The sequence below is a fragment of the Rattus norvegicus genome, chromosome Y (assembly GCF_021556685.1).
Source record: "Rattus norvegicus strain SHRSP/BbbUtx chromosome Y, alternate assembly SHRSP_T2T, whole genome shotgun sequence".
In the NCBI taxonomy this organism is placed as follows: domain Eukaryota; kingdom Metazoa; phylum Chordata; class Mammalia; order Rodentia; family Muridae; genus Rattus; species Rattus norvegicus.
Genome location: NC_141555.1, coordinates 928,834 through 952,425, shown reverse-complemented (window position 1 = coordinate 952,425; position 23,592 = coordinate 928,834). Strand labels below are relative to the sequence as shown.

Sequence of the window (23,592 nt, the reverse complement as noted above, 5' to 3'; positions counted from 1 at the left end):
GGTAGTGTCTGTCTTTGTCTCTGAGGTGTGTTTCCTGTAGGCAGCAGAATGCAGGGTCCTCGTTGCGTATCCAGTTTGTTAATCTATGTCTTTTTATTGGGGAGTTGAGGCCATTGATATTGAGAGATATTAAGGATTAGTGATTATTGCTTCCCGTTATATTCATATTTGGATGTGAGGTTATGTTTGTGTGCTTTCATTTTCTTTGTTTTGTTGCCAAGACTATTAGTTTCTTGCTTCTTCTAGGGTATAGCTTGCCTCCTTATGTTGGGCTTTACCATTTATTATCCTTTGTAGTGCTGGATTTGTAGAAAGATATTGTGTAAATTTGGTTTTGTCATGGAATATCTTGGTTTCTCCATCTATGTTAATTGTGAGTTTTGCAGGATACAGTAACCTGGGCTGGCATTTGTGTTCTCTTAGGGTCTGTATGACATCAGTCCAGGATCTTCTGGCCTTCATAGTTTCTGGCGAGAAGTCTGGTGTGATTCTGTTAGGTCTGCCTTTATATGTTACTTGACCTTTTTCCCTTACTGCTTTTAATATTCTTTCTTTATTTTGTGCATTTGGTGTTTTGACAATTATGTGACGGGAGGTGTTTCTTTTCTGGTCCAATCTATTTGGAGTTCTGTAGGCTTCTTGTATGTCTATGGGTATCTCTTTTTTTAGGTAGGGAAGTTTTCTTCTATGATTTTGTTGAAGATATTTACTGGTCCTTTGAGCTGGGAGTCTTCTCTCTCTTCTATACCTATTATCCTTAGGTTTGATCTTCTCATTGAGTCCTGGATTTCCTGTATGTTTTGGACCAGTAGCTTTTTCTGCTTTACATTATCTTTGACAGTTGAGTCAATGATTTCTATGGAATCTTCTGCTCCTGAGATTCTCTCTTCCATCTCTTGTATTCTGTTGGTGAAGCTTGTATCTACAGCTCCTTGTCTCTTCTTTTGGTTTTCTATATCCAGGGTTGTTTCCATGTGTTCTTTCTTGATTGCTTCTATTTCCATTTTTAATTCCTTCAACTGTTTGATTGTGTTTTCCTGGAATTCTTTCAGGGATTTTTGTGTCTCCTCTCTATGGGCTTCTACTTGTTTATTTATGTTTTCCTGGAATTCTTTCAGGGATTTTTGTGATTCTTTCAGGCATTTTTGCGATTCCTCTCTGTAGGCTTCTACTTGTTCTCTAAGGGAGTTCTTCACGTCTTTCTTGAAGTCCTCCAGCATCATGATCAAAAATGATTTTGGAACTAGATCTTGCTTTTCTGGTGTGTTTGGATATTCCATGTTTGTTTTGATGGGAGAATTGGGCTCCGATGGTGCCATGTAGTCTTGGTTTCTGTTGCTTGGGTTCCTGCGCTTGCCTCTCGCCATCAGATTATCTCTAGTGTTACTTTGTTCTGCTATTTCTGACAGTGGCTAGACTGTCCTATAAGCCTGTGTGTCAGGAGTGCTGTAGACCTGTTTTCCTCTCTTTCAGTCAGTTATGGGGACAGAGTGTTCTGCTTTCCGGCGTGTAGTTTTTCCTCTCTACAGGTCTACAGGTCTTCAGCTGTTCCTGTGGGCCTGTGTCTTAAATCACCAGGCAGCTTTCTTGCAGCAGAAAATTTGGTCTTACCTGTGGTCCCGAGGCTCAAGTTCACTCGTGGGGTGCTGCTCACGGGCTCTCTGCAGCGGCAGCAACCAGGAAGACTTGTGCCGCCGTTTCCGGGAGCTTCAGTGCACCAGGGTTCCAGATGGTCTTTGGCTTTTTCCTCTGGCGTCCGAGATGTGTGTGCAGAGAGCAGTCTCTTCTGGTTTCCCAGGCTTGTCTGCCTCTCTGAAGGTTCAGCTCTCCCTCCCACGGGATTTGGGTGCAGAGAACTGTTTATCCAGTCTGTTTCCTTCAGGTACTGGTGGTGTCTCAGGCAGGGTTCCTGCCGTTCCTGGGCCCTCCCCCACGGGAGCCCAGAGGCCTTATACAGTTTCCTCTTGGGCCAGGGATGTGGGCAGGGGTGGGCAGTGTTGGTGGTCTCTTCCGCTCTGCAGCGTCAGGAGTGCCCACCTGACCAGGCGGTTGGGTCTCTCTCTCACCAAATGAAACCTATTTTACCCAAGCATTTATTTTTTCATAAAAATAGTTTTGTTTTTGCTTCTAGTATTCCAATTTTGAATATTATTTTACATTAAAGAGAGTAAGTTTACTTGCTTCGAGATACTTGATTCGGACTTAACTTTGACAACATATACAGATGGGAGATGTAGTTTGTCCATCCTGCCAAGCTAGTCTCGGTAAAAGAAATAGATCTGCATTAGCTTGACTACAATCACAGTTCTGAGTACATGAAAGAACGTGATCGTTTATAAGGAGACTGACCATTAATTTGTATGGCTTAAATGTCTTTAAGAGCTTACAATAACTAATGTTCAGGACACTAGATTTTTATAATTTTATCTTAATGAGTCTTAGAAATTATCATTTTGAATTGAAGCTCTTTTACAAACAAAATAAACTTTGGACTATCGATTACAGTATAGAGAGAGAGTAGGAACCCCATTTCTTTCTATGAATCCTTCTACAAACCACCAAGGCTTTTGATGTGACTCAGGGACTCTAAATAGGTAAAGCTTAACAAAGTTAACAAAGATATAAGGGATTAGACATACATCTTTCAGTTTGTTAACATGTCTTGACTATGATAATTATGGGAGTGTATGCATGGCATATTGTACAAGAGAAGATTACCTTATATGGATATTTAAGTATTAAGTTTTTGTCATAGGTGCTGGGTTAACAAGAACTAAGAAGGTGGAGGCAGTAGACAGAGTGGTAGACACCCATAATTATTTTTATGCATTTGAAAATACTCTTCAATGTGTGTGTATGTGTGTGTGTGTGTGTGTGTGTGTGTGTGAGAGAGAGAGAGAGAGAGAGAGAGAGAGAGATTTATGTGATTTTAATGTATATACGACATTGAATACAACATCTTAACTACCATGAGATATAAAATAGTAGGCAGAGACATCATTTGTTATAAGAAAATTTTCAAGGGGAGATGTTAGGCAATATTTGAGGCCTTTCTTCAGTATATCTTCTTTGAAGGGATCCTCCCTATTTCGAGTTTTTAGCCTGTATACCCAGAAAACCTTGCGGTCTCATATAACTAGAGCCTAATCTCATACAACCAGGTGGGAGGATTGACAAGATACACAGTTGAAAGCCCAGTGATCTTGCCTGTCTCCTCCCTTTGGAAGGAATAAGAACAGTTAACAAGTCCAGCTGTGTTTTAGGCAGTCTCACTAGAGTTCTGAAGACAGAATTTATCAAGACATTTTGCCACATCTCCTTATTAAGAGAAGACTGAATCCCTTTCCACACAGAGTGTAATGAAGCAAATTAATATTAACTGTGTACAACCTGCAAAACCTTTAGGCTTGCAAGCACCCAGGCAAACCTTGTAGAAGGCATAACCCAGTCTTTATGACTTATATAGCATGTAGTCTTTTAGTTTTGTTCAGCTTGTATCAGAGTCATCATTACATTTATGTTCACATCATCTAAAAGAATTTAGCTGTGGGAACCCAGTTAAAACTATGGTGCTGGAACAATGATTAAGAGACTCTGAGCTGAAGCCCCCTTTATTCTTCATATGTATGAGCATGCTTAGACACAAGATACAATATAGTTTTCCTTTTCGCTGGTTTTAAGAATATAATGTCTCTACACACATACATTGTTTAGTTGTTTTGCAAGGAGAGACAAGAGGGCAGATGGAGAGAACCTGGGTTAAGGAGGAGAACAAAAAAGACAAACAAAAAAGGGAGGATACGAGGAAGAACTTCCTAACTTTCTACTTCCCGTCTACCTACCTTCCATAATAAAACAACCTTATCTCCTGTTGTTTACATTTTCTTCCTTAACTGAGTGAAGTGACAGTCTATTTTTCTTTGTAGGTTAGACATTATACATACTTTACTAATTCAATTATGCAGATTTAGCTCAATTATCAGATATAATTTCAACAAAGTCAAAAATGAGAACTATTAAAAAAATTAGAACATTAGGGGAAATCAATTCATGCTGATGAACAAAATAGTCACTCTAGGGATGAGAGGTTTTTTTTTTTTATATATAAATACTTGTTATTGGATTATCTTATTTACACTCTAAATGTTTTCACTTTGCCAGTTTTTTCTCCAGAAACCTGCCATCCCATCCTCCCTCAGCTTCTATGAGGGTGCTCCTTCACCCACACCCCCACTCCGTCCCACCTCTGCCACCCAACATTGACCTACACTGGGACATCAAGCTTTGAAACAAGGGCCTCTCTTACTGTTGATGGCCAACAAAGCCATCCTCTGCTACATATGCAACTGGAGCCATCCCTATGTACTCCTGGGACATTGGTTTAGTCCCTGGGAGCCCTCGGGGGGCTATTGGCTGATACTGTTGTTGTTCTTATGGGGTTGTAAACCCCTTCAGCTCCTTCAGTCTTTTCTCTATCTCCTCCATTGGGGATCCCATTCTCAGTTCAATGGTTGGCTGAGAGCATCTGCCTATGCATTTGTCAAGCTCTGGCAGAGCCTCTTAGGAGACAGCTCCTTAGGAGGCTCCTGTCAGCTGAGAGGTGTTTCTTAGAGTCCTTCAGCCAAAGTCCTAGGACCAAGCAGAAATTGTCTAGTCAGCTTCCAACAGAGTCAGGGCCATGTCAATTTCCTGACTCCAGTGGCCTGCAAGAATGTCTAACATGACCTCCTTCATGTTCTGTCACAGACACAGAATTTATGAATCTATGTGTCACTCAGAATTTATGAGGATCTCAAAGAAGTGGCAATGACACGGGAATGGATACCTTCTTCATATACCTTCCTGGTCAGCCCCTAGTCTCTATACCCTTAGGCGCCAGCAGGAGTGAACGGTTTCCTGGGACTGTGGTGGGTCCTTTTGCCTAATTCCTTCCTATGATGATTATAACCAAATGGCTAGCATACTTGTCTGATCCCGTTGCTAGCTTGGCACTGGTGGGGAGCCTCGACACCTACATGAATGTTCCTATAAGCATTGCAATACCTAGAAGCACCTTAGGAGTCATTCCTGGCAGGGCACCCTTGTATCTTACAGTTCTGAGTGTGTACCTACAAATATGGAATAGAAGGTGACATTGGGACTACAAGCAGGACACGTGATGTGGAGTAGTTGTTGATGATAAGGAAGGTAAAGTATTTGATGGATATACAGCCTACGTAGGTGACTATTGGGGTGTGTGTGTGTGTGTGTGTGTGTGTGTGTGTGTGTGTGTGTGTGTCTGTTGTTGTTGTCAAAATATAAAAAATAAAAAAGTATGGTGGTCATTTATCACCACTTTAGGTCTATTCCACAGTGTCCCAAGATATCTGCTGGATATCTTAACTGTCAGTCAGCAAAGCCTCTCACTTGCTCTGCTCCAACCCATATCACACTACCGAAGGCCTCTCTGTGAGCCATCAGCAATCTTTCTTCCTATTTAGTTCCCAAGGCAGGTTTCCATGCCAGAAACACACATCCCAACTCTGTGGTGGCCAGACAGCCAGTGCACACTTTCTTACACTAAAATCACTACATGAAAGAACACACAACACAATAACCTTTGGCCCAATTAATAAGATACAATCGCCCACCTAAACATACAAAGCCCAATACATATCCATCCCTTAAAAACATCCATAACAACCTGTAAAGGTACAGCATGGAATCTTAACATCCCCTGTCATATTGTTCTGTCACGGCTTCTGTCCCTCCCCCTCCTGTTTCTTCTTTTCCGTTCCAATCTTCTCATCTTCCTTCAAACTTTTCTCCTGCCTGTCCTTCCTTCTCATTCAAACACAGACCTCCTTCTATCCTGTACCTGCCTCACCTGTGACATCATCCCAAATGTGTGTTTTTCTATCTCCCTCTCACTCTCTGTCTCTCTCCATCTCCCTGTCTCTCTCTGTCTCTGTCTCTCTCTTCCTGTTTTTCTTTGTATGTGTTTGTGTGTGTTTGTTTCCCTCTCTCTCCATCTCTCTCTCTCCCTGCTTTTCTTTGTGTGTTCCTCTCTCTCAGTCTGTCTCTGTCTGTCTTTCTCTGTCTGTCTCTCTATATCTATCTATCTATCTATCTATCTATCTATCTATCTATCTATCTATAGACCACTCTCTCTACCTCTTTTTCTTGTGTGTGTGTGTTAGCACATATGTGAATAATGTTGACGTTCTTCTATATACATATATGTCATTTGAGTGTAAAGAACAATGAGAGATATGCTCATCAACAGGTAGATATTTATTTGAGAGTGGCATCTGACACCAGCAGTGCTGTTCCTGAAGTGTTAGGAGACATTCAGAGGGTGCTTCTCAGTACATTCTGAGATGAGCTATAGCTGATGTCCATACCAAGAAGGCAGTTGGGCAGGAAAAGGAGAGGTGCTTCTAATGTCAGGACAGAGAGGGTTCCAGGCCAGAATAATCAAGGGTTTGGAAGAGAGGCTAGTACATATTTTGGCTATTTGCTGTGTGTGGATTTCCATGGAAATGGAAATTATGGAATGCTGGATCTTTTCCCTTGGCCGCCTAGCCTTAGTCACTGCAACATCAGGAATGTCAATGCAGGATAGAGTGTCTCAAACACTTGAGGTCCTTTGGTTGTTGTATTGGCTTCCCCAGCCCTTGTTTGTCCTCTTTGTTCTGAAGAATTGAAACAGTTTTGGTCCTTGAGGGACATTCTATGTCAGACCTGTCACTGACCCCAAGGACCACACAGGTCAACAAGACAGGGTCGGAGTAGGGCCATTCTACTCAGGTTTCAAGCTAGACTGTGGATGATGATAGGACCCCCAGTGCTCTTGTCCTGTGTGATGGGTTTGACACAAGCAATGATAACTACATTTGACTTGGTAAACTTGGGGGAAATAGACAGGGCCCCTCTCCTAACCCTGACAAAGAAACATTATTGGAAAGCACCTGGAGAAGGCTGGAAGAACAAAAGTACTCAAGGACCTGGTTCTCTAAGCCATTATCATATTGTTTTGGGGTAGTCCTGTGAGGAGAATTATAAAGGCAGAGGCTATCCATGGAATAAATAGCAGGCAAAAAGAATCCATGGCCAAGTGCAGCCTGTACACATTACCTTAGGTCTCTGCTAGGAAAGTTAGAAGGCAGTCTCAGGTAGGGAGTCCTCTGATGCCCTTGATGGGAGAAAAGGGACTCTGGATGTTATGATCTGGATGGCTGGCAGCGTGTGCTTGGAGAAATGAGACAGGACTGGGACTGACATGCCATTCAGTGACACTACTCCCTCAGCAACTGGTAGTCATGAGGTGTTATCCACGTGAGGAAATAGGGGTAGAGAAGGGCTGTACTTGAGGATACAAAGTGGCAAGATGCCAAAACATGCCTTTGCCAGTGGATGGAGAGCCAAAGCCAAGGGCAGTGGCTTGGCAGAATGGACGGGGGTCCTTTCTGGAGCTGAGTGAGGAAGTCAGAGAGAAAGGTATTTCCTCCTCCTAATAGGTTACATGCACTCTCTTAGGAAGACAGCACACAGATCATCAATGCCTCCATCAAGAGCAACCAGGCAATAACAGGCTACCAGACAAGGCATTTGGGGCACTTTAACTCCTGCTTCAGAGTCCTGGAGGACACACTAATTGCTCCTGCCTCATGTGGGAAATCACAGAATGTTGGCCTTGACAGAATTCCCTGTGCCACCCTCCAGTGCAGTTCTCAATGTTGGGATGTGACCTCACTAGACACACTGACTCAGACACAGGATTCAAGAGTAAAGTCTGGGTTTCTGAGAGTAACCCAGAAAGCCCATCCCCGCAGTGTTAGGAAAGGTGCAGCTTCATTGTCAGCACGGTTATGGAACTCCCCAACTTCCATCCCATCAGTGCCCTCAAACTGACTTTCTCCACAAGTATCAGCTTTTCCTGTTATTGTGTCCACAACACAGGAAAACTGCTAGACCTCACCTGGGTGTCTGGTGCCCCTCCACCTTGACTTATAATGACACAGCAGCTGCAGAGCAGGGATTGATGAGTCTGAGGATCATGGGGGCTTCTCCAGACCTTCCCTTGCTGATTCTCAAGAAGATGTGGCCCCTTCCTACTTCAAGGTCTACTTCTTCAAGGTCTGGCCAAGACCTATCCGGCATGAATATACACAGAATATGAAATGCCAGCACACAATTGAGGAAGGCTGGCTGGGCATTACTCACAGTGTTTCCTTTACTCTTACTTGAATTGAGCTGGCATTCAGACTCTCTGCCTGAAAGGACTTTGCCTCAGCATTTCCCGAACACCCTTCCTGCCCAAGAGCTGACAAACCTTTCTGTGCCTTCTTGGGCCAAGCAGACAAATGTGGTAGGTCCTTCTTGGGCCAAGCAGACATATGTGGTAGGTCCATCTTGGGCCAAGCAGACATATGTGGTAGGTCCTTCTTGGGCCAAGCAGACATATGTGGTAGGTCATTCTTGGGCCAAGCACACATATGTGGTAGGTCATTCTTGGGCCAAGCACACATATGTGGTAGGTCCTTCTTGGGCAAAGCAGACATATGTGGTAGGTCCTTGAAGCAAACTGGGAGAGACATAGGCTTGGCTGTGGATGTTGAGAAATACCTGTCCTATTGCCTCACAGGAGGGACCTCTAGCAAATGGCTTTTCCCTGACCTGGAGGTCTGCATCTTCTGCTCCCCACATTACTCTACTTACCGACATTGGCTCCTCTGGTAGGCCATCTACCGTCCACTGAACTAAGAGATGGTTTGTCTGGCACTCTGTGAAATGTCTCTGCCTGTGCTAAGAGTCCCCCTACCATCCCTTGTACACACTGCTTATCTTCTGGACAATGTGGTCAAATCCAGATAGGTCAGCAGCTCTGTGAACTCTCATATACCAGGCTGCTCAGCCATGATTGCATGTGTTCTCCCTCCAGCCTTCTCTGTCGGAGAGAGAAGTACTTCTGGATATCCAGACAGATGTCTTCTGCAGTGACCTGAGGCAAATGTCTCTAGCTTCTGGATGGGGGTCCCTCTGCAGCCCACCAAGGCTCAGGACACATTTTTTCAGAGTAGAGAATACAGTAGTGTGTTTCTGTTGTATTTGTCTGAGTGTCTGTGCGTGATTACCTGCATGTGGAGTGTGTGTGTGTCTGTGTGTATCTGCAAATAATTGAGTCTCAAATGCACTTTAGCAACATGCCAGCAACAACTGTTGGTTGTATTGAAATAATCCTAATAACAATATTTTTAGTATTACTACATAGGAAATTTGTACAAACGAGCTTTATGATGCATGTATATGACAAAGAGAGAAAGAAAACTTCCTTGAGATATTTGTTGAGTTTTAGGTTTTGTAGCTTTCAATTCTAAAACTCAGCATTACTACTGTTTTTGTTTTTGGTTTTTCTTTGTCCCATGGTGTAGATCTTTATAGTGGGCTATTGCCCTGGACAGACTGATTCTTTTTCTTCATGCCACCTCGCTTACTGGACTAGGATACAATTGTTTTCCTACTTATCTTTGACCCTCTCTACCACTTGTACATGCTTGTTTATTTCTCAGTTAGTCCATCATAAATATCATGTATGCTACAGGGCAAAAAGAACGGCTTAGTATGCTCATTGTTGTATCTTAATGCTTGTTGAGAAGAAATGACCAAAGAGAAAGTTGTATGTTTTTAAGGAGTGTAAAAGTGCAGTCTCTACATTTACAATCCACAGGGGTTTTGGTTGACAATATGTAGGTTTGTGTGGTGGCTTCAAAGTAGATTAGTTGGGCTGGACGTGGAAGGTCCTGAGGGAGGAGGGATGAATATTTTCTGACACACTTTAAATACTAAAATCTTTGTTACAAACACAATTTGGATACTAGCTTTTACCCCTTACACTTTATATCTTGACTTCTGTCTCTGTCTGTCTCTGTCTCTCTGTTTCTGTCTCTATCTCTGTCTCTCTCATCTCATCTCTGACTTCCTGGTTGCAATTCTAATTCTTCCACTACATTCAGCATTTCAGATCTTCACTTTCAGTGTTCAGCCCTACAGCCTGAGGACATATTAATCTCTGGAGAAGGGAGAGCTTTGGGAGCAGTGACAGTTGTCTAGATAGCATGGAGGGCCATGTCAAGCGCCCCATGAATGCATTTATGGTGTGGTCCCGTGGAGAGAGGCGCAAGTTGGCTCAACAGAATCCCAGCATGCAGAATTCAGAGATCAGCAAGCAGCTGGGATATCAGTGGAAAAGCCTTACAGAAGCCGAAAAAAGGCCCTTTTTCCAGGAGGCGCAGAGACTGAAGACCCTACACAGAGAGAAATATCCAAACTATAAATATCAGACTCATCGAAGGGTTAAAGTGCCACAGAGGAGTTATACTTTGCAGCGTGAAGTTGCCTCAACAAAACTGTACAACCTGTTGCAATGGGACAACAACCTACACACTATCATATACGGACAGGACTGGGCTAGAGCTGCACACCAGTCCTCCAAGAACCAGAAAAGCATTTATTTACAGCCTGTGGACATCCCCACTGGATACCCACTACAGCAGAAACAGCAGCACCAGCAGCAGCAGCACATGCACCTGCAGCAGCAGCAGCAGCAGCAGCAGCACCAGTTCCACTAGCAGCAGCTAACCTACTTACTGTCCGCTGATATCACTGGTGACCCTACACCATAGCAGGAGCACCTCAGCAAAGCCCTGTGATAGGTAATCTCATGATACTGGCTCTGCTCCTACCTATCCCAACACTCCCCTTGCTGTAATTTACAGCTTGAGATTCCTACTTGGTTTGGATACTGAGTTCCCTCTGGTTGTAATAAAGGTCCTGCTCCCCTTTTTTTTCTGGTGGGGGTGTGGGGGAGGAGACCAAAATGTGTGTAAGGATGTGTAGTGTGTAAGAAAGGAGAATGCTTAGAAGGGCTTACTACATACTTTTTGTTTAACAGCGTACTACTCGCATTCTTATGGCATTTAATCGATGGAAGAAACTAGGTTTAGACTCATAATGAATTTATCTGTACTGCCAGCTCAAAGGCAGCAAACAGCTTTAGAGCCAATACAGCTTGACATGCTAAAGTGGGAGGTGGGAGAGGGGAAGGTGGAGTTTTAAAGGAAACATCAGAAGGGTACACACTACAAATATCCAGCTGGGCAAGGAAATTCTTTTCATTCCTGTTTGATAGGAATAAAGGACTATTTCAATCCCTTTCCCACAGATAAGAAGGTGTTACAGGAACAGAGGCAGCTGTTAATTCTTCCCAGCCCATTGTTCTATTCTTTTCTTAAACTCCAGACAGTAGGATCTTGCAGGCATTCCAATGCAAAGGTCAAGGGACTTTACTGGATGCCTGGATGCATATTAAAGTTCTTTAGCCACCAAGGGGAACATATGTAAATTATCACTTAGGTTGAGTATTCTAATGACTAGGATACAGTAGTTCATTTCTGAGCAGGCAAAAACACAGTGCCCTCAGGTCTGGGCTGGCTGTCCTGTCCTTTCAGCATCACCATGGAAACCATTGTCTATCTGTAAGTGGTCAGTACTCATCTCTGAAAAACATACATAATGCTGTAAAAACACTGGCTGTGCCCCTTTAGCATGCAAAGTACTCCTTTGTAGATCAGACACATCTATCTGTTTATCAGGGTCTCTCTCTCCAGCACACAAAACTACATCATATATGACTTCTGTCACTGTGTGTGCTTGCGTGTGCACGTGCGTGCCAGTGTGCATGGGTTTGTCTTTTTCACTTCTCCTTCACACTATGATAAACCCAGTTGTTCTGTAAACTCTTCTCTCTGTAACATCGTTTGATAAAATAAGCATTTATACAAGTTCATGCACAGGAAGTCACATTCTGCTTCTCTTTTACCTATCTTTAAAGAATAAACAGTTTTATTCACAAAATTTTTGTATAAAAGCAGTACAGACAAAGCTATGTTTTCCAGGACCGGGTAAGAATCAGAAACAAAATGTACAAAGCACCAAGTTACATAGGCAAGCTAAGTGGACACTTAGCCTGCAGGTAACACTCCCCATATACAAAGTGATGCAAAATGGACTACTACAAAAGGTGAAGGGAAGGGGAAGTATAAGTGGCCATTTACCCATTAGCTCACCTGCCAGATTTTTAAGCTAAAGAATGGTTCAAAGTTACAAACTCTTACAAGCAAGCTTAAAACAGAATACAGCAACCCCTGCCATAGCTTCTTTAAGAAAGCTCAAGGAACCAGGCATAGGTTTGTCTATACCAAGTTTCATACCCAGAGCTTCAGTTAGCCTCTTCCAGTTTCATCACATTATTCTCCCACAGTGTTTCTCTCATACAAACTGTTCCCCGTAAGCTCTTGAATCGACTATGTAACCCTAAGGCATAGGTCGGAAGGAAAGAGCAGCCCATGGAGCTTCAATTGTGATATCTTACACACTAAGTAAATACAATACAGTGTATTACCTGATGTATTGAACTCTTTGAAACAAACTACTGTTCTACAGGACCGTAAAACCTTTGAGCTTTAATTGATTTTCAAACCATTTAGTGTTCACACTAACTAACTTACATGTATTGTTTCTGTAAATCAGTTAAAAGACTGTTCTCCAGAATTCAGTGGATTAGTTAGTTGACACTACTGGACCTCTAAGTCAGGGCATGCTTCAGCACATTTCAATGCCAACACTCAATAAGGGTTTATGTCTTTGGGTAGACTTCTAATATAAATGAATGCAAATATATCTACTCAATGGGTGCTTATTAATCTTTCGCTGGAGAGTTTCTGCATGTGTTCCCCGTGTCTTTTGTCTTTTGTTTCTCCATTGTGTGGATTATAAGCAAAGAGCCGTAGATACAGGCCAAGGACCTCATGGATCCTATGGCAGTCCACAGGCTTCCTCTTTCTCACCTGGACCTATTTGCTTCTTATCTTCCTCCTTTTCTCTCTCTTCCTTTTCCACTACCTCCTCCTCCTTCCTCTTCTTCCTCCTCACTCTCCTTCATCTTTGTGCACAGGAGTATCCTTGTGCAAGAAAGCTTTGTAGTTAGTTGCAGCTTGAATTTCGTAAGCAGTGCTCTGCCTAAGATTTAGAGTCCTTTTCTCCAAAATGTTCACCCCACTATCAGCTTAGAGGTCAGTACTGGGATTGGTGGCTATTTTTGGAGAACTCATGAGATTCATTCTTTTGTTAGATGCCACCCCCATCCCTCTGCCTGTTACTTTTTCATGGCATACCAAGGAGTCCAAACGAAGGCACTGATCACTGCACCGATATCTGGGAGAAACTTGTACAACGATGGTGAACGTGGGGTTTACAGTCCTGAAACACCTTGTTCGGTCCTCCAACTTTTAAAGTAAGTTGTATAGCAAAAGGGGAGTTGCAAGCAAATTGCATGAGATTTCACTGAAAATCTAAACTAGACAGGGAAAACTATAAATAAATAAACACCAAAACTATAAATAAGTAAATACTAAGTATCCTTGTTCTTTTTGTTTTGTTATGTTTTTCCACAAAGTATATTGAAACTCTGGAATTGTGACAAGAAGTATTATTTTGGCTTTATGTCCAAGGTTTCAAAGCACTTAATGACACAAACTGTAAAATTAAACTGCTGTTAGCTAATTTTGTTTAACTAAAGAAGTTTCTTTTATCTCTGAAATAAGCAGTTTTTGGTCCCTGGATATTAACTTCCTACTGACCAGGGACTGTGAGATCCTTTGTTCTCTGATAATTGAAATTCAAAACAAAGACAATCAACATTACAAACCACACACACACACACACACACACACACCATTAGAAAAAGAATTTCCTGAGAGACTGTTCTTCTAGGAACCAAGCTTAGTTAGCACCTGGCTTTCAGACATCAACAGTTGCTTGTTACAAAGGTAAGGGAAAACTCACCCAAATGAAGTCTAAACGCTACTGAGCCAGAACCACAAATTCTGATTGTCATTCTTGTCAATTACTCATCTTTACAAGTAGTTCAAATGCCAGTAATAAAGGATTTCTGAAATGTTAGTGATGGCAAACTTTGATTTCCAAATACAGCAAGGCTGAGAAAGAAAACCATAAGGGGCATAGCCAAGCCAGCTTAGGGTATTGGTGGTGGGAGGCCAAGTAGGGAACTGGCTCAGACTGCATGTGAGGGGAGCAGGGTCAGGGAGCCTGAGGTGGCCAGTGGCAATTTGTGGGTGGACAGGTGGCGGCAGCCCAGACCATCTGAGACAGCATTTGGTTCAGTTTTTGTTTTTCTGGGAATGTCCTTCTATGTCACTCTGTGTGTGTATTCTGTTTGTGCTTTTTGTCCTCTCCTACAAATTTTTCTTTAATTCCTAGGACGGGGCAGGCACAAAGCATTCCACTGGGGCTGATCCTGAACCATTTTAGGACCTCACAGAGTCACAGAAGACTTGGGTCTGGTTGTTTATGATGTGTTTATGAAAAGATAAAGAGTGGGGATATGTTCTATGGAGGTGTGGTGAGGTATAGGGGAAAGGGGTGCCTCTGCAGGCCCATGCTGAGACATCCCTTCCCCTGAGGAACCAACCCAGGATAATACAGTATAGTATAAAGTTTATCCAGGGCATGGGGAGAGGAGTTAAGAGGGTAGTAGAGGCACAGGAGAGAGGGAGAGTGGGAGAGAGAGGGTGAGTGGGAGGGAGAGGGAGACAGAGGGGGAGGAGGAGGAGGAGAGGGAGGGACAAAGGGAGTGAGGGAGAGGGAGGGAGGGAGAGAGAGAGGGGGAGGGGGAGGGAGAGGGAGGGGGAGAGGTGGAGGGAGAAGGAGTAGAGGAGTAGAGAAGTAGAGAGGCAGAGAGGCCAGCTGTGAGCATGTGGAGGTGGAGGGGAGGGAATGGGGGGAGAAGGGACAAGGGAAAGAGTTGGTAAGAAAGCAAGAGGGAGGAAGAGAACAAGAGAGTGAGGAGGGGAAGCATCCCCTTTTATATAGTCAGGCATACCTGACTCTTGTTGCCAGGTAACCTATGGGGTGGAGCTTAGACAGAATGCTAACATTCCCCTGTTTGGGTTTAATAAAAAAAGAAAAATTCAAAAGAGATGATGGTGAAGCAGGAATAGGGTTGTCATTGTTGTGATCTCTACTTCCTGTTTGCTTTACAGCCATATGTCTCTAGGGAACCTAGAAAAGTGGGCATGGGGATGTTTGTCCAGTCTTAGAGTTGGCTGTTTCCTTGTTGTCCAGGGTCTGTTGAACCGTCTGTGGATAGGTGAGAAGGAACAGGTCCAATCGAAGCGTCTGTGTCTGTGAGGGGACAGTTCAGCATCTGGAGGTTGCTTCTCTGGAGCTGTCCTAGATGTACTAAGTGTCTGGACTTGGCAAGATGCTGGAACACACACACACACACACACACACACACACACACACACATATATATATATATATATATATATATATATATATATATATATATATTATAGGCAGAGAATAAGATTAAGTGTATTTGGGAGAAAAGTAAATTTTTCTTAGATGTACATTTGAAACCCAGAGGAATCCCACCCTTTGGAATAGGTAGTAAGTGGGAACATTAGACAGATAGACAGATTACCCAGATTATCTGGGTGGAGTCTATTTGGTCCATAACGGATAGATCTGAGTGGGTTTCCTGTAGTTTACAAGTTTACAAAAGAGATAACAACAAAAGTTAATTTAACAACATGGGGCTGGAGAGGTGGCCCAGAGGTTAAGAGAACTGACTGTTCTTCCCAAGATCCTGAGTTCAAATCCCAGCAACCACATGGTGGCACACAACCATCTGAAATGAGATCTAATGCCCTCTTCTGGTGTGTCTGAAGACAGAGACAGTGTAATCGCATATATAAATAAAATAATCCTTAAAAAAAAAAGAGTTAACGACATGAACATTCTTTAAGATAATCTGTTTGTGGAACAGAAGGAATAAGAATTTGCGATTATACAGTTAGATCCATGTAGTGAAAAGTTTAACAAGAAGAGGAAATACGGGGCTGCTGCTCAGGGACTACTGGCAGCTATGGCAGCTAGAGCCCGAGCCTCTTGCACCGGAAGCGGTCCCCCAGCGACCTACCCCCGCCCTGCGGCGCAGGCCAGCCCGAGCCTTCTTGGCTTGGCATCTCCTCCAGGGCCGCCAGGCACCTCTGAAGAGCCATGTTCCAGGCTGCTGGAGCCGCCCAGGCCACCTTGTCTCATGAAGCCAAAGGCAGCAGTGGCAACAGCACGGTGCAGCTATCTAAGTCCTTTAGCTTGCAGACTCAGGTGAAGGAGACCTGTGCAGCCTGCCAGAAGACTGTGTACCCTATGGAGCGGCTGGTGGCAGACAAGCTCATTTTCCACAACTCCAGTTTCTGTTGCGAACACTGCCGCACCAAATTCAGCCTGGGCAGTTATGCTGCAATGCACGTGCATTTTACTGCAAACCTCACTTTCAGCAGCTGTTTAAGAGCAAAGGCAACTAAGATGAGGGGTTTGGTCCAAAACACCACATGGAGCTCTGGGCCCAGGAGGAGGTGGGCTGAGGCACCAAGACAGCCTGAGACCCCTTTAACATCCATTCTCTCCCAGCACATGGCCTACAGCTGGGCAGTGGGAAGGAGGCTAACCTGGGCTTGGGGGAGCAGGGTGGGAAAGGATGAGGCTCCCTCAGACAGGTTTCAGGCATAAGGCTCTGCTCCAGGATTCCTTACCTTTCCCTGTAGGATGTTGGCAGTGGGAACCAGAATTGGAGTTTTCACCATACTGCTCCCTTTAACCCGTGTCTCCCTGGGAGGCCCACAAGTCCAGCTTCCCTATTTAGGTGCCTTTTCTCCAGCAAGGAGTCAGCATGCCCTCCTCAGGGTTCCAAGCTCCCTCACTGCCACCTGGGCCTCGTGTACCCCCTTGTCTCCCCAGCTACCTCTGCCCCTTAGCCTGGTTGTGAGCCACAGAGACTGGAAGAGGGAGAGTGCCATCTGCTGGGCCTCATAGATGCCACCTCGCTGGTGGGGGGAGGCCAGGGGGAGAGGGAAGACAGCCTGCAGCCTTGGGGGTCTAGGGGTCCCTTGTATCACAAAGCTAAAGCTCTTCCTAGAGCCTCAGCTGACCGGGTTGGCAATAGCTATGCTCCCCCTCTGTTGTGCTGTTGACTGTTGTGATCAACCCTGGTTTAAAAATGTTTAAACTGAAAACAAAAAAAGGGGGGGGGATATGAAACATTTAATCAACGGGATCCAGGTTTAGATAAGGAAACAACCAATTCCATCTGTGAAGGCTTACGGCTGAACTAGTCGCTAGAAACTGAGTTTAGAGTCTGTGTCCTAGTTGTTAAGCTACAGCTACCTTAGCTGTCAATGTAGTCAGAAATCTGGGAATAGCTTATAATCTAGCAGTCATATGTTATTTAAAACATGACAGAGTGTACTACCCAACAGTTCCCTAAGGTCTCCATGGCAACTTGGGCAGACTCAGTCTGGCTTTGGAGCCCAGAAGACACAGAGCTTTTTCTCTGTGTAATGGATAGGTGTGACATGAGATTTTTGACTTACCTTAATTTAGATAAATCATTTGACTCTAAGGGTATCCAGTTTTGTACACTGTGTTTCTCAGTGGCTATCATATCACAATCCAAGCAGACTCTTGAAGCTGTGTTCATATCTTCTGAAATCTTGTGGGGCAAACTGTTAGAGATTTCAGAAGATTCTGTCTCATAAACTTAAATATATTAATAATTAGCAGATTTCTAACAAGATCGGGGGCTATATTGCCTAGTAATATCTGAATACAGCATACCATAATTTAACGGCAGTAGCAAAAATCCTATCAGACAGGATAAGAATGAAAGTCATAATACGGAACTTTGACAGGTTTTGTAGGTAGAGAAAAGGAATAAGAAAGTTGTGCTGTGAGGGAGAGAGTGATGGAACTGAACACAGGCCAGTCTTGGTAATGGCTAGTCTGTGGAGCTAGGTAGGGACAGGAGTGGGCACACGCATGCATGCATACACGCATGCACATAGTTGAGGTAGAGGGCAGCCGAGAGGTTGGTTCTTTGGTTCTGCGGTGCACGCTCCTAGTTCCACCTGGCATGTGGGCAGAGTTTCCACCTGGCATCTGCAAGCCCCTGACCACTGTTTCAGGCCCAGCCCTGGTTGGGGTGGGGGACAAGGAGGACTCAAAGTAGCCTGTTTCCCATCCCAGCAATGAGTATGCTATTATTGCGGTGGGTGACAAACAGATTATGAAAGGGGACAGGGCGAAAGCTGTATTTTTTTTCTTTTGAGCCTGCTGCGGGCAGAGAGCAGGAGCAGAGTCCCAAACACACATACACACGCAGGACACACAGACAGAGACAGAGAGAGGGAGAGAGAGACAGAGAGGGAGACAGAAAGAGAGAGTCATGGAGAGAGACAGAGAGACTGAGAGTCAGAGAGAGAGAGACACAGAGAGAGAGAGACAGAGAAAGAGAGAGAGACAGAGAGAGAGTCAGAGGGAGACAGAGACAAAGATAGAGAGATAGAGAGAGTCAGAGAGGAGAGACAGAAGGACAGAGAGGCAGACAGAGAGAGAAAGAGAGACAGAGAGATAGACAGAGGAGAAACAGAGAAAGACAGAAAGACAGAGGCAGAGTGACAGAGAGAGACAGACAGAGAGTCAGAGAGACTGAGGAGAAAGAGAAAGACAGAGAGAGACAGAGAGACAGAGGCAGAGAGACAGAGACAGAGAGACAGAGGCAGGGAGACAGACAGAGACAGAGGCAGAGAGACAGACAGACAGAGAGATAGACAAACGGACAGACAGAGAGAGAAATAGAGAGATAGAGAGATAGAGAGAGTCAGAGAGGAGAGACAGATGGACAGAGAGACAGACAGAGAGAGAAAGAGAGACAGAGAGATAGACAGAGGAGAAACAGAGAAAGACAGAAAGACAGAGGCAGAGTGACAGAGAGAGACAGACAGACAGAGAGTCAGAGAGATTAAAGAGAAAGAGAAAGACAGAGAGAGACAGAGAGACAGACACAGAGAGACAGACAGAGACAGACAGAGAGACAGACAAACGGAGAGACAGAGAGAAATAGAGAGATAGAGAGATAGAGACAGAGAAAGAGAGAGCGAGAAAGAGAAATAGAGAAAGCAAGATAGAGACAGAGAGAATCCATGAGAGACAGAGAACGAGAGAGACACAGAGAGAGTGAATAGAGACAGACAGAGAGACAGAGAAATAGAGAGTCAAAGAGAGACAGAGAGAGAGAGACAGAGGGAGACAGAGAGAGAAAGAGAGAGATACAGAGAGAGACAGAAAGACAGAGAAAGAGAAAGACAGGGAGACAGAGACCATGAGAGACAGAGACAGAGAGAGACATAGTCAGAGAGACAGACAGACACAGAGGCAGAGAGACAGACAGATACAGACAGAGAGACAGAGAGAGAAATAGAGAGATAGAGAGATAGAGAGAGTCAGAGAGGAGAGACAGAGGGACAGAGAGGCAGACAGAGAGAGAAAGAGAGACAGAGAGATAGACAGAGGAGAAACAGAGAAAGACAGAAAGACAGAGGCAGAGTGACAGAGAGAGACAGACAGAGAGTCAGAGAGACTGAGGAGAAAGAGAAAGACAGAGAGAGACAGAGAGACAGAGGCAGAGAGACAGACAGAGACAGACAGAGAGACAGACAAACGGAGAGACAGAGAGAGAAATAGAGATAGAGAGATAGAGACAGAGAGAAAGAGAGAGCAAGAAAAAGAAATAGAGAAAGCAAGAGAGAGACAGAGAGAGTCCGTGAGAGACAGAGACCTAGAGAGACACACAGAGAGATAATAGAGACAGACAGAGAGACAGAGAGATAGAGAGTCAAAGAAAGATAGAGAGAGAGAGACAGAGGGAGACAGAGAGAGAAAGAGAGAGATACAGAGAGAGACAGAAAGACAGAGAAAGAGAAAGACAGAGAGACAGAGACAGAAAGAGACAGAGGCAGAGAGACAGACAGAGACAGAGGCAGAGAGACAGACAGAGACAGACAGAGAGACAGACAAACGGAAAGACAGAGAGAGAAATAGAGAGATAGAGAGAGTCAGAGAGGAGAGACAGAGGGACAGAGCGGCAGACAGAGAGAGAAAGAGAGACAGAGAGATAGACAGAGGAGAAACAGAGAAAGACAGAAAGACAGAGGCAGAGTGACAGAGAGAGACAGACAGACAGAGAGTCAGAGAGACTGAGGAGAAAGAGAAAGACAGAGAGAGACAGAGAGACAGAGGCAGAGAGACAGACAGAGACAGACAGAGAGACAGACAAACGGAGAGACAGAGAGAGAGATAGAGATAGAGAAATAGAGACAGAGAGAAAGAGAGAGAGAAAGAAAAATAGAGAAAGCAAAAAAAGTGTCTAGACGAAGTGGTCCTGAGTTCCTGTCAGGCAACAGAAGAGAGTTCTTGAGGAAGAGGGAGTGCCATACATACTTCCAGGGACTCTGACAGCGTTGGGGCTGATACTGCTTTCTTCTGGTTGCAGGGTCACCGTTTTACAGTCAGCAGGACTCCATGACAAAAGGTAGATGAGGAACCAGGCCAATATCTTAGTTATGCTCAGTGAGCAAGATGAAGACTTGCTGAGGTACATGTTGAAAGACCACTGCTTCCCAGGGAATGGTGTCTGAACTCAGCAGTGGGGAGTGTTAATGAAAAGTACTCTTTGAGCTCCTGTGGGGGACGGGGTAGTGTTGCCTCCCTTCAAGCAGGCCCCTCTGTGTTGGCTCTGGTAGACACAGTTTCCTCTTAATTGTGCCGTGCTCTGACAGGTGGGGGAGGTAAACAGGGCCAGGAGGCTGAGCAGGTTCACCTTTCTCCTTGGCATCAACCCTTCCTTCCACAAGAGAGTGATGATAGTTAAGGAGTCACAGGCTCAGCCTCTCTGGTAATAGGCCTGTCCATAAACAGACAGACACAGGCCATCCATGTTGGTACTTCTTCAGAAGGAAGGAGAGAGAGTGTTGTACCCAGACCTCATACACTCTCTTTATCACATCTCCGATGACATGATGAGTCCTGGTCCAGCACTCTGTAGCTGTTTACTATCCCTGGCCCTGTTTCATATAGCTACTGGTAGGAAACTTGGAGCCTGAGTTTTCCAGGAGTGCATGTGTGCTCACAACTGAGCAGGAGGTAAGAGGCTGGTCATGCTGGAGTATTGCTGGCCACACTACTCCCAAAATAAGTTTCTGTGACCTCGAAATTCCTTACCAGTGTAAGGGACCCCCATCCAGAAGCTAGAGACATTTGCCTCAGGTCACTGCAGAAGACATCTGTCTGGATCTCCAGAAGTACTTCTCTCTCCGACAGAGAAGGCTGGAGGGAGAACACATGCAATCCTGGCTGAGCTGCCTGGTATATGAGAGTTCACAGAGCTGCTGACCTATCTGGATTTGACCACATTGTCCAGAAGATAAGCAGTGTGTACAAGGGATGGTAGGGGGACTCTTAGCACAGGCAGAGATACTTCACAGAGTGCCAGACAAACCATCTCTTAGTTCAGTGGACGGTAGATGGCCTACCAGAGGAGCCAATGTCGGTAAGTAGAGTAATGTGGGGAGGCAGAAGATGCAGACCTCCAGGTCAGGGAAAAGCCATTTGCTAGAGGTCCCTCCTGTGAGGCAATAGGACAGGTATTTCTCAACATCCACAGCCAAGCCTATGTCTCTCCCAGTTTGCTTCAAGGACCTACCACATATGTCTGCTTTGCCCAAGAAGGACCTACCACATATGTGTGCTTGGCCCAAGAAGGACCTACCACATATGTGTGCTTGGCCCAAGAAGGACCTACCACATATGTGTGCTTGGCCCAAGAAGGACCTACCACATATGTCTGCTTGGCCCAAGAAGGACCTACCACATATGTCTGCTTGGTCCAAGAAGGACCTACCACATATGTCTGCTTGGCCCAAGAAGGCACAGAAAGGTTTGTCAGCTCTTGGGCAGGAAGGTTTTGTCGGGTGTTCGGGAAATGCTGAGGCAAAGTCCTTTCAGGCAGAGAGTCTGAATGCCAGCTCAATTCAAGTAAGAGTAAAGGAAACACTGTGAGTAATGCCCAGCCAGCCTTCCTCAATTGTGTGCTGGCATTTCATATTCTGTGTATATTCATGCCGGATAGGTCTTGGGCAGACCTTGAAGAAGTAGACCTTGAAGTAGGAAGGGGCCACATCTTCTTGAGAATCAGCAAGGGAAGATCTGGAGAAGCCCCCATGATCCTCAGACTCATCAATCCCTGCTCTGCAGCTGCTGTGTCAATATAAGTCAAGGTGGAGGGGCACCAGACACCCACGTGAGGCCTAGCAGTTTTCCTGTGTTGTGGACACAATAACAGGAAAAGCTGATACTTGTGGAGAAAGTCAGTTTGAGGGCACTGATGGGATGGAAGCTGGGGAGTTCCATAACCGTGCTGACAAAGAAGCTGCACCTTTCCTAACACTGCGGGGATGGGCTTTCTGGGTTACTCTCAGAAACCCAGACTTTACTCTTGAATCCTGTGTCTGAGTCAGTGTGTCTAGTGAGGTCACATCCCAACATTGAGAACTGCACTGGAGGGTGGCACAGGGAATTCTGTCAAGGCCAACATTCTGTGATTTCCCACATGAGGCAGGAGCAATTAGTGTGTCCTCCAGGACTCTGAAGCAGGAGTTAAAGTGCCCCAAATGCCTTGTCTGGTAGCCTGTTATTGCCTGGTTGCTCTTGATGGAGGCATTGATGATCTGTGTGCTGTCTTCCTAAGAGAGTGCATGTAACCTATTAGGAGGAGGAAATACCTTTCTCTCTGACTTCCTCACTCAGCTCCAGAAAGGACCCCCGTCCATTCTGCCAAGCCACTGCCCTTGGCTTTGGCTCTCCATCCACTGGCAAAGGCATGTTTTGGCATCTTGCCACTTTGTATCCTCAAGTACAGCCCTTCTCTACCCCTATTTCCTCACGTGGATAACACCTCATGACTACCAGTTGCTGAGGGAGTAGTGTCACTGAATGGCATGTCAGTCCCAGTCCTGTCTCATTTCTCCAAGCACACGCTGCCAGCCATCCAGATCATAACATCCAGAGTCCCTTTTCTCCCATCAAGGGCATCAGAGGACTCCCTACCTGAGACTGCCTTCTAACTTTCCTAGCAGAGACCTAAGGTAATGTGTACAGGCTGCACTTGGACATGGATTCTTTTTGCCTGCTATTTATTCCATGGATAGCCTCTGCCTTTATAATTCTCCTCACGGGACTACCCCAAAACAATATGATAATGGCTTAGAGAACCAGGTCCTTGAGTACTTTTGTTCTTCCAGCCTTCTCCAGGTGCTTTCCAATAATGTTTCTTTGTCAGGGTTAGGAGAGGGGCCCTGTCTATTTCCCCCAAGTTTACCAAGTCAAATGTAGTTATCTATTGCTTGTGTCAAACCCATCACACAGGGCAAGAGCACTGGGGGTCCTATCATCATCCACAGTCTAGCTTGAAACCTGAGTAGAATGGCCCTACTCCGACCATGTCTTGTTGACCTGTGTGGTCCTTGGGGTCAGTGACAGGTCTGACATAGAATGTCCCTCAAGGACCAAAACTGTTTCAATTCTTCAGAACAAAGAGGACAAACAAGGGCTGGGGAAGCCAATACAACAACC

At 44.9% G+C, this 23,592-nt stretch overlaps 1 protein-coding gene, 1 long non-coding RNA gene and 1 pseudogene across 2 annotated transcripts; 2 read left to right on the top strand and 1 right to left on the bottom strand.

Moving 5' to 3' along the window:
- Positions 1 to 10,097: 10,097 nt before the first annotated feature.
- Positions 10,098 to 10,610, top strand: Sry3 (sex-determining region Y protein 3). The gene is given in 1 exon segment (NM_001416739.1): positions 10,098 to 10,610. A coding segment is annotated over 1 exon segment (513 nt).
- A 5,515-nt stretch (positions 10,611 to 16,125) lies between these two features.
- On the top strand, positions 16,126 to 16,511 carry Limd2-ps1 (LIM domain containing 2, pseudogene 1; annotated as a pseudogene).
- Position 16,512: 1 nt separating this feature from the next.
- On the bottom strand, positions 16,513 to 17,719 carry LOC147997937 (uncharacterized). Its single transcript, XR_015647394.1, has 2 exons — positions 17,499 to 17,719; positions 16,513 to 16,667 (listed from the first exon to the last, which is right to left on the bottom strand). It is a non-coding gene; the product is annotated as an uncharacterized LOC147997937 (long non-coding RNA).
- Between the last annotated feature and the right edge of the window lie 5,873 nt (positions 17,720 to 23,592).